An 18,229-nucleotide genomic window follows, 5' to 3' on the forward strand; every position below is an offset into this window, starting at 1 on the left:
CAAAACAAAGGACCTTCCTGTCAGCCTCAGCTGCATTTTGTATTTAGTGCTAATTAGCAAATATTACCATGCTAATGTGCCAAACTAAGATGGTGAACATGACAAACATAATACCTTGTTATCATGATATCAGAATTGTTATTATGAACATGCTTGCATGCTGACATTAGCATTGTCTTGTCTAAAGTTAATTTTTACACACTGCCTGAAATACATGCGTTTTTTATAGGCAAAAGATAGCCAGTAAAACAAAAACTATGTTCCACTACTGCCATTAGAATATCTTATCTTTGTAACCATTATTTTATTCATCCTGATTCTCAGACAGTGACTCCTGGTTGAAGTGTCTTATTTACTAATTGAGAAATGACATTCCTGCGGACAACGCCGTCTACAGTGGTTGTGCTTTCTCCTGCCCTCCGTTTTGTTTCTGCTGTGGTGGCTGGTGGCTGTTCTGTTGGCATCCCCATGACAACCACACCAGCAGTCTGTCAAATGCTATTATCTCAAACACTTCAACAATGTGTCCAGCACACCCTTAGCTACCACAGCGACACAACATGAGTGTGTTTGTGTTTGTGTGTGTATATGTGTGTTTCTGTATTTCTGTGCTAGTGCATGTGTATGAGTGAGCAAACATTCACATTTAAGAGGGCTGCTCAGTTCATGAAAGTCTGCAGTGCTTTGGCTGAGTTTGTTTCATCAACACTTTTTAAAATTACATAAATAAAAGTGTGAAAAGCTCTAGATCCACTGCAGTAACTACTGTAAGTGCATTTACTCAAGTACGGTAGGAACAATTTTGTCCTTTTCAAGTATTTTATTTCTAATGCAATGTTCTGTGCTACTTCTACTTCTCTACATTTCACAAGTAAATAATTTGGTTATTGTTATTTGACAGCAGTAGTTAATACTTTGCAGACTTCAAAGATCACCTATAATCAGTTGCATTGTCATAGATTAGGTACCCAAAGTAGTTAAAATTAGCTCCATCTTGACTAGCATAGCATTAAAATGTTGCATAGATCAGTAATAATATAAATAGAAAATTAACATTCTTAAAGGAGCCAATCTGAAAACTGTAAAGAGCACATTCCCTGTTAAAAGTTAATTACATTTAGCTTTTTACTGCTTCATTTAGACTGTTTTATTGCTACTTTTACAAGGATCTGAATAATCAAGACTGAGACTGCTGATCTCTAGGACATAATACACTGTACGTCAGATTCTCTATCTCATCTCTGCTTGGCCTGTACGTCAGCGATTGGACATTGTTAACAGTGTTTCTCATCTCCCAATAAAGCCTCACTGCAGATCTCATGCATGTATGTATGTACATATACGTATGTATTGGCAGAAATGCCTCCTTTTTGTGCTGCCTGTGCTGTTCAAAAGAAGAAAAAAAAAGTTATCTAAGCTTGAGCACAGTGAAAAAAAAGACAAGGTCGCATTTACAATGCATTAGGATATGGTGGTAAGGGTTTCTCTATTCCTCTGGACTGATTTGATTTGTTGATATTAGCTTCCCTTGCCTGTAATGTAGAGCCCTGCAGAGCCCTGTGTGAAAATGGGAAAGCTGATATTGGAGCAAGTGAGAGAGGATATGTCAGGGTAAGGATAGGTGCATGTGATTTGGATCTCCAGATTCTGACAAGTTTTGCTAGTAATGAATCTGTCCTGTATAAATGTATAGAACTGAGGCAGTTTTTCTTCCAGGGGCCTCATTGCTAGATCCCAGCCTTAAAAATTGCACATAGATGACAAGTTGACAATCTTGTGATTCTTTTGCAAATTCTGGCTTCTTGCACCTCAATTTCAACCTGAGCAGTAAAAAAGTTTAATTGCATCTCTTTTGAAGGTCCCACAGCCTTCCATCAATCTGTCTGACGCATCACAATTTCAACAGATTCTACCTGATGACAGTATGAATCACTCCAAGAGTGACTGTTATTGTGAAACGCTCAACAAAGCCTATCGTCCATCATCTTCACTGCTCCGTAGTTCAAGTGTCACTTGCGTCAAACAGTGTGCCCTTATCGGTTTATTGTCTACCTTGACTGTTGTGTCCTCTGAAGTGTGCATGTGTATATGTCCTGTCAGACACCCAGTCCTTGTCTTGTCTCTTTTCTGCAGACAGGAGAAGGCAAAGGAATGTCAGCCTGCCAGTATCCAGCTGCTTTTCTCTTATTGGTATTCAGGGCACACAGAGCCGTCTTGAGTGTCTGTTGCACGTGCCAAGGAGGAATGTGGGAAATGAGGGATGAAGAGAGGAGGAGTGGAGGAGTGAGGCCCCCTCTCTCATGTTATCTGGACCTAAAAATAGACAGCATCCTCCCTTCTTTTCTATTCCCAGTGCATCTCTGTTTCCATACTCAGCCTCCCTCCCTGTTTCTCCCTCTCTGTTTTCCTCCTTCCTCTTCCTCTTTGTCTCTCTGTTTAAGTAAACATGCTCTCTGGTGCCCAATGATAAGACTCCTTAAGTGTAATGCCAGACAGTTTGGACACTGCTAACAGGCCTGCCTTGCTGAAGGATTAAATATAGAGGTGATTTAATTTAACACTACAGTATTCCCATGGTCCGATTCTGCCCTGTTTAACCACTAAACATAAAAACATTTTTATTAAATGCTCCAAGGTCCAAATCCCCTTAGAGTAAACAACTGCTGATTGCTAATCATGAATAAGTGCTGAAATCGCAGTTTGAACTTTTTTTTTTTATTATTAAAAACATCTTTTATTATTGTTTTATTGAATTATAAGTTCTTATATGTTGTTGTCTGTGAATGGCTCATCAATAGATGATAACACTCTTTTTTCGAGGTGTGTGTATACCTACATCAGTAACACCTGAGTTAACAGCTGCATTAGATCAAGACTATAATCTTAAGCAAAAATTAGCAATTAGATAAACTGTCTTGTGAACAATTTTAAAAAGACACTTTTATACAATACATCTGAAAGTAATGTAGCTTTTTTTCTTCCTTTATCTACTAATTTGTGATAGCATGCTGTTTGAGTGATGAAATCATGGTAGGTGGGCAGGAGGGATATTGGCTTTCAGTGGATTATGTTCTAGCACATGGCCAACCTTGGCTTAGTCATCGCGCCCACTGCCCGCCCACCAAGAAGATGAGTGTGTGTGTGTGAGTGAGTGAGAGAGTGAAAGAGAGAGAGGCCTTGCCCTAGGAACACTATCCCACCGCCAGCCAGGAACACCAGATCATAGTAGATTTAGAAATAGACAGAAAACAGTGTCTAGAAAACAGAGTCAACTAAAGGTAGAGACAGAAGAGTGAAGAAGGTCTCACCCCAGGAGAACCATCCCAATATGAGGCAGAAACTGATATGTAATAGTGATGAGATTAAGGCAAACAATAACAATAGCAGTGAAAACAGAAGTGATACAGGACAAATGAGTGTGCGAGCGTAGGATACCGTGTCCTAGGTCACTTGCACCCAGAATTGTATTTGTTACTTATCAGCAAATACAGAAAGTAAAAGTACAAGCCGTTTTATAGTAGACCCTTTCCCACACATAATCAGAGTGTCACCACCAGTAAGTGTTGTTACTGCTGCCTACTAAGAACACTGCTACCATTATTACTATTATTAGTCACACTACTAGTATTACTACTTTTACTGCTACTATAGTTGTAATTGCTGTTAATTGCAGATGATTTCAAAACGACTGCAGTATATAACACACTACATGCAAAAAGAAAAAACAACACCAAAATAGGAATGAAGTATATTAAGGAGAATGCCCATAGGATAAAGGCCATGACATGCACAAACTAATGTATTCATTTAAAGCTGATGTTTAGGCCACTTGGGAGTTGCACAGCAACATAAATACAATATATTACAACCTTTTGAAGTTATTATGATGGACATTAGCAAACAGTTGCCATGAGTACTTTAGTGTTTATTTGGAGTACTGTTTCTGTCCATCTGAGGAATGTGAGTCCAGTGTTTAATCTCTTTTTAATGTTAGGGTTTTTGCTCTGAACCAATTCCTGAGGAAAATATCTGTCTGATTTAGCTGCTAAAATTAGAATAAGCATTTCTGAAAGGTCGTAAGTTTAGCTAAAAGGATTGTTACATCCTGTAAGAGTCAACTACAACACTGGTAAAAAAAATCAATTAAAAGTTTCTATTTTAATATAAAAAATGAATCACATAGAACTTTAATCTGCGTAGGACTATACTATGATCCTTCGGGAATTGCATGATACTCTTAAATGTGCTGTGGTTGCATAAAGCATGAGATGGCATACTGGCTGGCAAATTTGGAACAAGAACTGCATTAACCGCAGCGATGTCAAATGAGGATAAATGCCAGTGTTTTTTCCAGAGAGCAGGCATAGCTGGCTGACTACCTCTCATCCATGATTCAATGCTTGTCTCTTTCTCTCTAGTCGAGGATTGTCCCTTGGGAAGGGAGATGTTGAGGAGTCAGGGGAAATATTGAACATCCTACTGCAGCCTTACACCGGGGATTATGATTCTCTGGGGATGTGAGGAGGAAGGGGGCCATGTGTTCTCAAAAGCTGTAGAACTTGATGAAACTACTGTGAAGATACAAGTACAATTTCTGTTGGCAACCATCTGGAAAGTATTCCAAATGAAACAGTGATAATGCCATCTGTCCATCAAACCAGATGACAATACTGCAACTGCTGCTTCTGCTGTTGTTCGCAGGAATGCTTTACCAATATGTTCTGATTATTAGACCTTCTGCAAGGAAATGAAGGAGAAGATGATGCACTACCAGCCAAGTAATGTAAAGGCGTGAAGATTCTCAGTCATTCAGGTCATGGTACATTAAAGGCAACTGGACTTGCTTTAGAAAACCAGTCATTTAATTACACTAGGGTAAACAGATAAGATGTTGTTAACTTAAAAATACCTAGATTATTTCAGTTTCCTGGAGCAATAGCAAAATTGAGGAATCAAATAAAAGGTTTTTATACTGTGAATATCATGCAGACTTTCACTCTCCATATTGCGGTCTGGCAAGGCCGTGGATGGAATAGCTTGAGACAGACATCAAAAAAGCTGTACAACAGCAGATTATGTCTTTCTTTCACTCAGATATCAACATGGACCTTTCCTTCACCTGATTAGACAAATGCACCATTCACCGGGCTGTGATTAGTCCTTGCTTCTGATTTTCAACCTGAAATATAGACGATCCAGAGGGAGATTAGAGGGAAGAAATACACCATGTGGTTGGCTGCATCTAGCTCATTTTTATGTCTTCAGCATACTTAAATATTAGTTTGTGATGATAGGGTGTTTCAAAGGACAGGACAGGAGGTCAAATAATCAAAATAATAGCTGATATGGTAGTTCTGAATTATATCTGTCTGTGCTTAAATCTTAGCAAACACTGAGCATGGGAGATGTAGTCTAGTGCAGGTATACAAGATTGTTACTTCTGAAGCTAGAATTATGCTTCTCCAGGCTGCACAAAGGCGAACATGCACGTGGGTCGCTTGGACACATTAGCAGAGCTGTTTCTTTTATACTCGTTTGTAGTACATTTACACTTGTTTTCATCTCCATTTTGGATCCACCTCCTGACAGAAATTGAATCAACCAATCAACGCGCTTGACATGCAGGTACACACAACACATTGTTTAGATTTGAAGGGTTTACGTTTTGCATCCTATGAGAGCCTCTGTGACCTACTGTTAACCCATAACACATGCCTGGATTCGGTTTGCTGAGACGTTTATGTGTATCTTCAGAGAACCATAATTCCAGTTTGAGGCTGCATTACAAATGCAGCAGAGATGAGTTATGTTAATTCCTGGCTACTTATCTTTTAGCTACATCTTAAATTATCTTTGGTCAATGTGTAGCTATTATGTATTATTTCTTATTGATTTACTATACAATAGCTATACAACCTTTCAGCTATCATGGATGCCTAATGATACATTCACCTCCATGTAATCAGGGTACATCTGTGCAGTTCAAGTCATTTTGGTTTGGTTCCATGTACTTGAAGGTTTATTAGGGATAAAGAGATTCCACTGTTCTTGTTTTATAAAATATTTTTACATTATTTCTTCTTGCTGAGCTTCAATTGACAGACCAAAGGAAATATCATTGTAAAAGTGGACAGCACAAGCTATGAACCACTGTCCTACAATGTTGTTTGTTTGTTTGATTATTATTGTATTATTAATTTCATGTATCATTCACATTATTATCTTTTCAGACAACCTTTGACTTACAAACAGGACTTAGAACAAAAAAAGATGCTATATTTAAGCACACAGAAAACAACACAACAAGATGCCACTCAGGTACCTTTAAGTCAATAACACCACATGGGGAATCAAAGGTCTACTTGTTTGCCTGCAAACATCAGTCTCACTTTCATCCATTAGCAAATCAGACCAAATCAGATCAAGCCATTAAAAGGCTTTCAGTCACACCTCGAGGAGCATTTCAAAGCTGAGGAAGCATCATGCTTGACAACATCCATTTGTAATCATCCAAATAAACCAAAGTCTTGAGTAAGCAAGCCATCTGTTCGTTGCTGTCCATCAGACTATGCTTATGATAATGCTGATGCTGCTGGGAGCAAGAGTGTTTTACAGTGACATTAGGTTGTTCTTACCACAGTCCTCCATTACAGAAATAATGGACAAAGCAAAGCAGTGCACCACCAACTGGTACATTATGAAACACATTAATGATATTAGGTGTGAGGAGAGAGAGGAGGCAGAGAGGAGGAATAATTCTCATCTGAAAAATTAATAGATCTTTGCAGTTTGCTGGAACGGTAAAGACATGAACTGCAAATAACAGAGGAGCATTTTGCTTCTTCAGGTTCCTTTATACTGTACCTTCTAGGATGTGCAAATGACATATAATGAATAATGAAGATGACAGAGGGAACAGCAGAGTGTGAGAACATCCTGAAGTGTGAAACAGTGAAGTGACATTCCAAGAAACAGATGCTTCATTTGACAGATGGCTCAATGGAGCTTGATTGTGTACACAGAGACAAAACTGTATTGATGAATACAACTGAAAGCAAGGCTTATCAAGCACCAAACTGCAGATGTTGTTAAATGGCTAATCATTAGTTTGCAGAATCTGCCTAACAGCGTATAGAAATAAACTTCCAGTTGGGATGGAGTAATTGCCTTCATTCCAGGCAGTGTTGTCACCTGGGCATCTGTTCCTCCTGTGAAACAGACTGGTGTCCGCTCTCCATCTGAAACCTTCAGTCAGCATACCCATAAGAATTGAAGGGTTTCATATAGAGAAAAATCTGACAGAGACAATGAAAATGCAAAACAAGCAAGCATAAGCATCGGGGAAGAAACACAAGACTTAGAGTGACTGAATGACAGAGAAGAGCGATTTGAAATTCTAGGATGGATTATAAATCTGGATAGTTTATAGATTGAAGGTTAAGAGAAGGTGTTTTTCTGTCTTTGGCTGCTTGTTTTTGTATTATTACATACTAGGCCTTTCCCACCATGTAATTCTGAATTCCTGATGTTGAACATTCTCTGGTCACTCTGGGCTGTGGGTGATGAATGGGCAACAGTTTCTCTTAGAATAATCTTCTATAATATAATATATAATATAATATTTTATATAATCTTTATATATAAGACACAGCAAAACATAAAACAGACCCAACATCCCTCTCTTCACTCATTACTGTCCCCAACAGCAGGTAGGAACTAAAGTTACCCGGAGACAAGGGGGCATGAACGGACAACTTAGTGTAAATTTTACAAATCTAAAATAATATTACAAGTATTGTGAGTAATAATGACATAACAAGTGGAGAAATAATGATAAAATGTAACTGTGTAACTGCAACAGTCCAAAATAATATTATAGAATGATACCAACAAAAATATTACAGTAATGTACCACATACAGAGTATTGTACAGCTTATTTGCACAAAATAAATAATCTTAAGAAATTAAGGTAAATATGTTATGGGAACGAATTAAAAATGATTTTTCATAATCTCTGCAGACAGTGTCTATCTTTCTCTATCTCCATCCTTTTCACCCTCTGTCCACCCCATGCGACCCCCACATCCACTTTCTTTCTTTCTCTTATGAATGAACGATGGCAAGCTGCCAAAGATGTCCTTGTGATAGTGGTCGCAGACTGGGTTGCTGTGGTAACTCGGAAACATATGGTAACCTCGGAGAGACTTAAGATTCATGGCATCTATTCAACAACCTTGTCAGCATGAGCTCAATAACTTCCCCCACCTATCTGCAGGGTCATTTTATTTTGAATGCCAGAGTGGTGCAGTGGTGCACAGGTGTGGTGTCTGACTAACTTTGTGTATAACAGGCAATGCAGCATTTCTACGCAAATGTTAGTGAGCACTCGTTAGTTGAGCTATAAAGTTAATTGTTTCATCTGACACTTTATATTATCATGAGTAGTAATGTGCTATGTATTATCATGTTATTATAATAAAATTGTTGTATAATGTGCCAGAGACTATGTAGCCTCTATCACCTGAAGTGTCATCAACAAGCTAGTCTCTCTGTTATCTAATCAGAGATGGCACTTTTTTCTTTTCTTTTAGCATTTTAACTACATTTTGTGTTTTTTTTCTTTATTATTTTAAAAATTGTTGTTTTCTTTTAATTTTTTCTTGATTTGTATTGTATGTATTTTGTGTTCAATGTGGACCCCAGTAGGAGTTGCTGTTGCCTAGTGTAATGGCTACTGGGGATCCTAATAAACTAAAAACCCTAACCCTAAACCCTAACTTCCCAGTCGGGTGCAGGTTGTTGTTGCTGTAAAGGTGCTGTGATGTGTAGTATTTTGCATGCACATTTGACAAGTGTTTTTCTGACATGAAAATGAGCACGCTTATGGTTGTAGTTGAGTTTTGCTGTGATGTGGGTGTAGGATTTCAAGTGCAAAAGGTAAAATCAGTCATATCCGGATTTTGAGCAGAAAAAAAAGACATCTCTGGCAGTCTCTGTAACACTTGAAAAAACATTTGCATCTATTATGCAGGCCGCATTGAAGATTTGCAACATTTCCAAAATATCGACCTAAAAACATTCCTTTAATCTCTGCATTTTCTCACGCAGTAAAAGACTTAATCTTATGTGTATGCAGTATTAACATAATCCATAGCAAATGCATGCATTGTGATATTTAGGTTCTTTATATTGATCATTGGGTCTATTTTGGCCTGGATATCATGTAACAGCCTATAGATTGCATTGCACAGCCTTTCAGTGAACCCTGTCATACTTATGTAAAGGTATGGAGCCTCATTAAAATGTTCTACTTCAGCAATATCACTGATTGATTCATCTGTCACTCTGCAGTGAGATATTGGCATTCTAATCAGTCATCTTATCTACAACACTGTAATAAATGGATTCGCTTTTTACTTTCTCTTCATACTCAGTTTAATAATGTATATGCGATGAGAGGGTTTTCACTTCTCCAAAGGCTGCTTGACTTTGCCAGACATGTTGTGTTGCTGCTCTACTGTGCTATAAGTGATTGATTAAAAAAAAGGTTTGTGGTGAATGTAATAGCTCTATCATGATTGTGCAATGTGCTCTTGTCTAACAAAGGCCATTAATGTATGAATGCCTTTGGTCAGCGTTTCTCCTTTGTGTTTGCTAGTAAATGAGCAATTGACCTCTATGTTCCTGAGTGGGGGAAGGAAATTGTGCATTTATCATTCGCTTGTTTGTGTTACAACATTACAATTTCATTAAGCAGATGCTTTTATCCAAAGCGACATACATCTGAGAGTTAATACAACACAAGCGAGGATCTAGTCAGGAGAGAACAATATGTGAATAAGTGCCATAAAACTAAGTTCAAGTTTGTCTTTAGCTTTTTTCTTAAAGATCAAAAGAGACTCTGCAGATCAAATGGAGTTTGGTAACTTTGAATGTTTCTTGATGGGTATAATCAAGTTCTTCAGTCACATATAAACAAAATTCTGTCTTCAGAGATTTAGAGCTTATATAAGAAGTGATAATCTAATTAAGACTGTTTGAAAAAGGTGTTCATCAAATACTGAGATTTCTCCTACTCACCTTGATCTAGGTCACCACTTGAGAGGAGCTCAATCATTTCAATATGTCACCACTGAATATAGATACAGCATGTAAAGGCTTTACAGGTAGGGAACCTTGTCTATCAAAGAGAACAATACCAGGCAAAATGATATAGCTCATAATGTTTAACCATAAAAAAACTGGAGATGCAGTTCTCTTTCTATTAACTGTATGCTTTGCCTGTACTGTGCCCTACCCTTATCCCCAAAGGATGGCATGGAGAACATTGTGTTTTTGGATTTGCTCCATATGCAAATGCACCAGCCTGTCTAGAAGAGATGTGTGATTCATCTGTGTTAACATAGGATTTCAGTGTGCTTAAATGCAGCTGTAGTGTAGATTTTAGAGTGCCTTTGTTCTCTTAGTATTGATCCTATTAAAACGTTAAACAGAAAATCAAGGTGAATGCCTGCAATGTTAAATTTTAAGTAGTTATTGACTGTAAATCAGTTCAGACCGTTCAGAGGGAAATAAGACCAACCAACTGCAAAGACTGTTTTATCTATTAGAGCTGTCATGCTATATAGCCACAGGTTCTATCCAGGCTGTTCTCGCACTGCCTTAGGCAGCCAGACTTATGCTGGGTTGCTCACCTATTTTGATGCTGCACCTTTGAAAATATAATAATCCCCCACCTTCTGGGTTTATAAGCTTTCATAATATGTGTGTGTGTGTGTGTGTGTATGTGTGTGTGTGTGTGTGTGTGGTGGTAGCAAATATTTGTGGGAAGAGTTGGGAGGAGTATCTTCATGTAGACACACTGTTGTCCTCAGATAACGCTGTCAAGGTAAAACCATTCTCCCCATACATCTGATGCAGTAACATTCACCCATCACAGCGCAGGCAACAAGACCAAGAGAGAGGGCGAGGAAGAAGCAAGAGGGGGAGGAGAAGAAGGAGAATAGGAGAGCTTTTAATTTCCTCAGCAGCGCAGTCAGTGAGATTTTTACATCTGCACAGACAGAAATTGAAATGAACTCTAGATGAGTTTCCAGTTGAATGACAGGACAAGCTATAGTACATTTGTTAGTGTGCTAAGAAAGACCAGAATGTAGATTTCTTTTAAAAAATATAATTGAGGATAATGTAATCTTTACAGTATATCAACAGGACAAGTGCATGCTTCTCAGTTACAATTTGTTGGTAGGCATCATGGCAAACAGTTTTTCTGTATTCAAAATTTCTCTTGATAGATACCAAAAACGAGTTGTTCTATCTTTAATAAACTCTCATCTGTTTTAAGGGATTTACAGCTTAAGTAGGTGGTGATGGTCTAATTAAGGCTGTTTGAAAAGGAAGTTTAAGTTCATCAGCTACTGAGTATTTCTTCCCGTCACTTAAATCTAGGTCAACACTAAAGACGAATAGCATAAATTCTTATCTTAGGAAAGTAATTTATGTAACATGTGCGGCAGTGTGAGCCTATACATCTCCACTTTCATCCCATCATCATCAAGGCAGAAAAAACAACCTCTGTTTCTGGCCTCTTTTCTTTCTTTCAGGGGCACAGATGAAGGTCACTTCTAAACAAGCTATCTTAGGACACACAATACAATTGCTGGAATTCTCCTCTTAAAAACCTCCTGCCTCCCTGATGTGCTCAAGATCGAAACCTTTCTAATAACTAATCCTTTTATTGGCCCTCTTTTCTTAGCAACAGCCTGTCAAATAAGTAGACATATGGTGCACTTAACAACAGCTAAAAAGAAATCTAAGAGGACAGCATTGATTTACAAACCTAGTTTGAAATGTTGTTTGTTTTTTTTAACGTTCTGATTGCGCCCTGAGTGTCCTCAGTGATAGTCTTTGAAGTGCTTGGAGCCGTGTGTTGAGGCTCAGTATGTGCTTATATCCGGAGCTTTTGTTAGTCAATTCATATGTACTGAGTCCTGTGCCATCATTATTCAATGATTCACACTGTGCAGCCAAAACACTCACTCTTATCTGTTAAGAGGCTGCAGAGACGCAGTCAGACAGCTCTGGGTGGGTGGATGGGTGGGGGACAGAGAAAAAGAGAGAGAGAGAGAGTCTTTCTCTCTCTCCCTCTCTCTGGTGGGAAACTACTTCCCTCTTACCCTCACAACACGAAGCCATAGAGCATCCCAACTTCAAGAGCTTTAGATCCTGAATATTCACGCTGGTGGCATTTTACCATTTGTAGGCGGTGAGGGTTTGCAGAGATAGGAGAGAGTGTGTGAAGTATTGATCATTGTTGCTGTTGTCCTTGTTTGCTCTGTGTCTCACAGTGCCAGCTAACTCATAGAAAGACAGTGAGACATAGATAGAGAGGTTGGTGATATAAGGCACACTTATTCAACAGGGATGAGACAAACACAATTAAAAACAACAAAAGGAATGATGCCATGCTACACATAAAAGGAGGCCAATACTAGTAATTTCTGTTGTTGTTTTTCTGTGTGGCAGTTTTAGGTGCAACAGCTCTGCAAGCCTCTATTGTATAATGATACTATATTAATACAGGAATGGTATATGGTTTGATTTTAGCCAGTTGATTTTCTTAGTGAAATTAAACATCCTCTCGAGCTTTAGACACCCATCTTCTCTTCTTTAGCTGGTATTGGTTGAGGACCACTAAAGTAAAATCTCATCCTTTGATACTTACCATCATTTTGCAATAAAGTGTCTGTGTAGTGTCTCTTTAAGACACACTCTTTTTCTGCCAACATGCCTTCAACCTCCTTTTAATTCAGTTGGTGACTTTCTACATACTATTAACAAAGTGGTGAAAGTCTATGATTGCAGAAGTGTCCCTTATTAAAAATGAGACCTGTCTCGTGACTGTTTCTGGTCCATTTAAGCTCCTGCTGTGGGTGACATTGGTATGTTATTGGTATGACAATGGTATCAGTAGGAGCTTCACTGGAACTATCCAGACATCAGCTATGTGAGGGAATAAGATCCACCAATAATCAAAATTAAGGCCGAAACTAAATGAGTATAGTCAGAAGCAGTTATGATAGATTTTTTCCCATAATGTCTTTATATTTGTGTGAGAAATTTAAGTTGTTGTCAGAACTCTAAATACTGTATATAGTGCTATAAAATTGCCTCCTTCCTGCCTCTCTCAGTCTTCCTGACCCTCAATTCTCCCCCAGCAGCACTTTAGTTACAGTATTTGCCTGTGCTCTATCATTGTCAATTAAGCTCCAATCACTAACCGGGATGATTTTTAGCTCTAGGGTATTTGACTAGCTACAAGCTTTCATTATAGATTTATGCTACAGTACTAGCTCATGAACTGCCAAAACCAAGTAGTCACAGATTTACATATCAAACCCAGCTGTTTCGTAATAAGTGTTCCTTTCTCACCAAAATGGCCGCAGATATTCATTTTCGCCCACACAAAACCTTCATTTGTTCGAAATGAAATTGCCTGCATTCAAATTGTGTTGCCATTTCCCAGATGAGCTCCGCTGATAAGGCGTGTGTGTGTCATACGAAGATGGAGAGGAAACAGAATTGAGGGTTATGATCCATGAAGTCAGACGTGTCAGAGCAACATAACACTTGAGTGCAGTGCACAGTCACAACATCCAGATGCCACACATTAGGTTACAATAGGTTATATGTTCGGTACAATTAGATAAACAGGGCGCACTTTCAACTAAAACTGCCATTACATAACACCAACGCACAATACAATGGACAACATTATTGCTGCTACTACACAATACTGCTAATACACAGTAGTGATGCTAAATGAATGATTAGTCATTGTAATATTTGATAGTAGACAACGAGCTTCATTTTTGAGTTTATTGACATGATTGTTAAATTTGAATCTGTCTTGATCTGTGCTGAGCTTTCACTGAGAAAGCTCAGCTGCCATTAGGGACTCTGCTCATGATTTGTTCTGCTCTTATCTTTCCAAAATTGTTATCTTGGAAGGGCCGTCTCTTCTACGACCACCCCCTGTCATGTGGTGTTGTCCTGGGATCTATCTTGGGTTCCCTGTTGTTTTCAATTTACATGTTGCCCTTGGGGCACACAATTTGGAAAAAAAAATAACATCAAATTCATGCCAATGATAGTCAGTGAAATGCCCTACCCAGTGAAAATGGCAAGTCATAGCCTGTGTATTGGATGTTAAGTGCTGGATGTCATAGACCTTTCTGCAAGTTAATGAGTCAAAGTCTGAGATGCTTTTATTTCCATCAGCATGTTCAGAGTAAATTTTGGCAGCTTGTCCACTATTGTCAAATATATCACATAACTTGAGCATACATTTTAACTCCCTTTTTATAGACAGTAGACAGGAACACAGCCAAAATCAAGTTCTTTTTATGACGTTTTTAAATCATGGCTAGAATAGACTCTCTGTGCGTAGGACTCAGTCAGAAAACCAATTCTCACCTATTAGTGCTTCTCTTCACTGTGAGGTTTAGAATTGATTTTTATTATTTTATTGAAGGGAACATTTGATTGATTCAAAGATTTAGAGAGTCAGTCCCCCAGTTAGGGGGACGGCACACAGAGCTGTGTGCCACTGACAGGCAAAATCAGAAATTGTTAAATTCCACATAGTGACTTGGAAGAGATTTTCATTTTTATATACTGTGGTCAAAAAAATAAAAGTGAAATAAATAAATAAAACACATTTTGAGTAATTACACCTGATACATAAAGCCATGACTGCCTCTTTTCAGATCACTCTTACAGTAATGATGCTATCAACAACCGGTTGTGTTATTTTTCTTATAAAAACAAACCTTGACAGTGTTACTACAACTGAAAAAAACAAGAAATTGTCAATCCCCAAGTACCTCTTAGAGCAGAAATTACTGGAGGAATATTAAGCAACAATGTCTATGTGTTTTTTAAAGAGTTCCTGTTAGTGTTTTACCTTGTGTACACATTTTCCATGTGTATATTTTTTACACTAAGGGAGGAGTTTGGGGAGATCTTTTGGCGTCTGATCCAGCTGACGTATCGCGGCCATGTTCTACTCTCTGCTTTGCTCCCTTCTGTGTGTTCTTGGAAATGTGGCTGCCTTGTGTTGCCCTGCCAGGCCCTTGAGACAACTCCCAGAACATTTCTGTCGCAGTGACGTGTGCAAATGTTTTTGTGTCCATGTGTTTTCCAGTCAGCATCTATTCGCCTGTGCTTGTCATTCCTCAATGTACTTCTAATTTGTGACTAAGTCAGTGCTGAAAACCAAAAAAAAATGTGTCTGAAATGCTTTTGAGTGAAATTATAAAATGTTCTTTCTGCTCTGTAAAGTTCATATGTGTGGCTGTTTCAGGACATAAATATACTGTGATGGTTAATAACAAGAAACTTCATTGCTAGACTTCCAAAATTCAATAGCAGTTGCAGAATTCAATAAGTGCACCTTACTGACATTTTTATGTGACAAATGACACAAATCAGAAAGATTTGTCAGAGGGGAGGCAAAAACCTGACATCTTTGATTATTAGTCACTAACTTCCTGTCTCTCTGTACCCTGGAGACATTGCTGAACCACACAGAAACCTGTTTGTATCTGTTTACCTCTCTCTGGCTTGCTCACACACAACCCTCACTTACTGAGGCAAGTTCATGAAAACGGCTCACTCTCTCTCATGCTCTCTCTCCCTCCTCCCCCCTCTTTTCTCCCACTGTCACTCTGTTGTCCAGATGGAGGAAGTAATAGCACGCATGCAGGATGAGAAAAATGGCATCCCAATCCGAACAGTGAAAAGTTTTCTAACCAAGATCCCCAGTGTTTTTTCAGGTAAGGCTCTTATCGCTCTGCTCTGTTGTGTTCCTCTCTCGTCTCTTCTCCTCTCCTCTCCCTTCTTCTCCTCTCCACTTGGCTCCCACCCACTAAGTACCTGACTAGTACTCTGTTCTTGCCAAACAAAACACTGAAAGTATTTAGAGAGTTGTCCGTTTTGCATTTTGCACCAGCAGTGCCAGAATGTCAAGAGGATCATATTGGATTTTCGAGCTGTGCAACCGAATAGATAAGAATCCACATTGAAGTGATACTCTATAAGAGATGGGTTCAGTTAAAAACTACATGCAACACTAAGAAGAATGATGCCATCCTCACTGTTATATTTAGTTTACATGTGGATGAAAAATAAACAATGCACTGTAATATACACTTCATTCAATGCTGCTAGTAGTCAATACTGCACTTGCACTTGTCCCATAAAACAAAAGGATGCCATACATCTGTACTTGACACTCAAATTAAAAGCATATCTCAACTAATAAAAATTGGAGCTATATAATGCTTATCTATCAGCTACAGATCAATACAGGATTAAAATCCCAATATAATATAAAGGCTTCATAAAGGCCTCCTATTAGTAGTAGTAGTAGGCCCATGTGTATTAGTACTACTACTGATAAATTAATATTCCAAAACCTTAATCTAACACTCCTGTGAATGCCTGTTTCTGCAAATTGTGCACAAGCATCCTTTTTGTGCAATTTTGCCTCAAGGCACCGACAACGCCAGAGCCACCACTGGTCTTAACTGCTAAAAAAAGGCCCATGCTTGGCTTGTCACAACTAGTGACATGTCCAGGCCCTCTTGACATGGATGGCTAAGATGGTGCACAGATTAAAAAAAAAAAAAAAAAAAAAAAATTGGCATGAGCACCCACATATGAATCCACACATGGATACATTTAAACTGTGGCTTTGGTGACGTTAGTGACAACAAATGCTTTGGCCATATATAGAGCAGCTGATGTTTCCAGAGTCTCGGCCTTGGGCTTTACTGTTTTCTCCTGTTGTGCATGATGCCAAGGCTACTACACTGTGTTAGTGTGTATTTGTATTTGTTTAATAACAATTACTATCTATATGAATTAATGATTAGATTAGAAAATTACTTTGATTTTACATGTAGCCAAACAAAATCAGTTTGCATCCATCACTTTTTTCACATTTGTCAGATATTATAAAATCAGTATAACTACACTGGCTATGTTTGCTGGATGACATAATTGCAACAGATGGCTTGTATTTATAGCTCTGTTTTACACCAACCCTATATACAGTGCATTACCTATATCTACAATACCTGCTATACATATAGTTCATTTATATGTCTAAAAGCCACATCATAATCATTACAATATGTTTGTCAAAATGTGTGCAGTGTCTGTCAAGGTTGCATCATCATGGAGCAAAAATAGTGTCAATGTGCAGTGCTTTCAAGTGGATTTCAAGGCTTTTTGATTTTTTCTCCAAGAATGTAATGCTCAGGCTTCATGTTATCCCCCCTGAACACCACTCCTTTGGCAGTTTCTAAAGGCTGATTTATGGTAAGTGTTGCTCAACAGAAATTAAAGAGTTGTGCAACATTTTCAATTTATGCTTCAGCAAGCTTGCAAAACTAATTAAACAAGGATGTTACAGGTTATCTAAAGTTACAGACCAAAATATCAATAAAGAAGTTCAGTGACAACTACAATCTCCATGGCAACATTAATTATCACTACCCAATCACATTGCGCAACAAAATATGATGGTGCCCGCGACATGACAAAATTCTCCAGGTGCATGACATGAAAGGATAGTGTCCAGCGACACTTTTTTCTATTGAAAATACCTCATTTCTGTCGAACAACACTTATCAGAAGTGTTGAGCGACCCACTATAAATCATCCTTAAGGCTGCAACAAGGACACAGTCCTTTTACAGCTCCCCCTCTGTGAACACTGACACTTGTGTTTATTGTAACACTTGGCCAAGCTGTAAGCACCACAGCTGGGGATGTAACCCCAGGTTGCTGTAATGTGTTTGTTTCCTCTGCACCACTTGGTAAAATACACATATTCATTTACTTACCTTTTGTTCACTTGTTACATTAACACCACTTGCTTCCAAACAGGTTTATTGCTGACAGAACTGGTGTAGCCAAATCCCGTACTCACTGTAGTTATACAGTATGTATTAGACCTGTCTTTGTCTTCTTTTCCTGGTACAGGAAGACAAAGATGTCAACATACTGGTGCATGTTATAAAAATTCTAATCACATACACAAACTGTATGTGCTTGCATTTGTCAGCCACATATTTTTAAGATTATATACAAATAACAGAATAAAATACATTTGTACTGGTAGGTACATGTTCCAAAGAGCTGTATGTGCATGCATGTATGT

General features: G+C 38.4%; 1 protein-coding gene across 2 annotated transcripts in view; it reads left to right on the forward strand.

The window, feature by feature from the left end:
• rgs7a (regulator of G protein signaling 7a) overlaps positions 1 to 18,229 on the forward strand; it is a 51,518-nt gene that overhangs the window by 11,414 nt on the left and 21,875 nt on the right. For both annotated transcript variants that reach the window (XM_044373676.1, XM_044373677.1), the window contains exon 3: positions 15,741 to 15,837. In XM_044373676.1, the coding sequence (XP_044229611.1) occupies positions 15,741 to 15,837 (97 nt within the window). The remainder of the gene's footprint in view (positions 1 to 15,740; positions 15,838 to 18,229) is intronic.

This window comes from Thunnus albacares, chromosome 14 (genome assembly GCF_914725855.1).
Source record: "Thunnus albacares chromosome 14, fThuAlb1.1, whole genome shotgun sequence".
Taxonomy (NCBI): Eukaryota; Metazoa; Chordata; class Actinopteri; order Scombriformes; family Scombridae; genus Thunnus; species Thunnus albacares.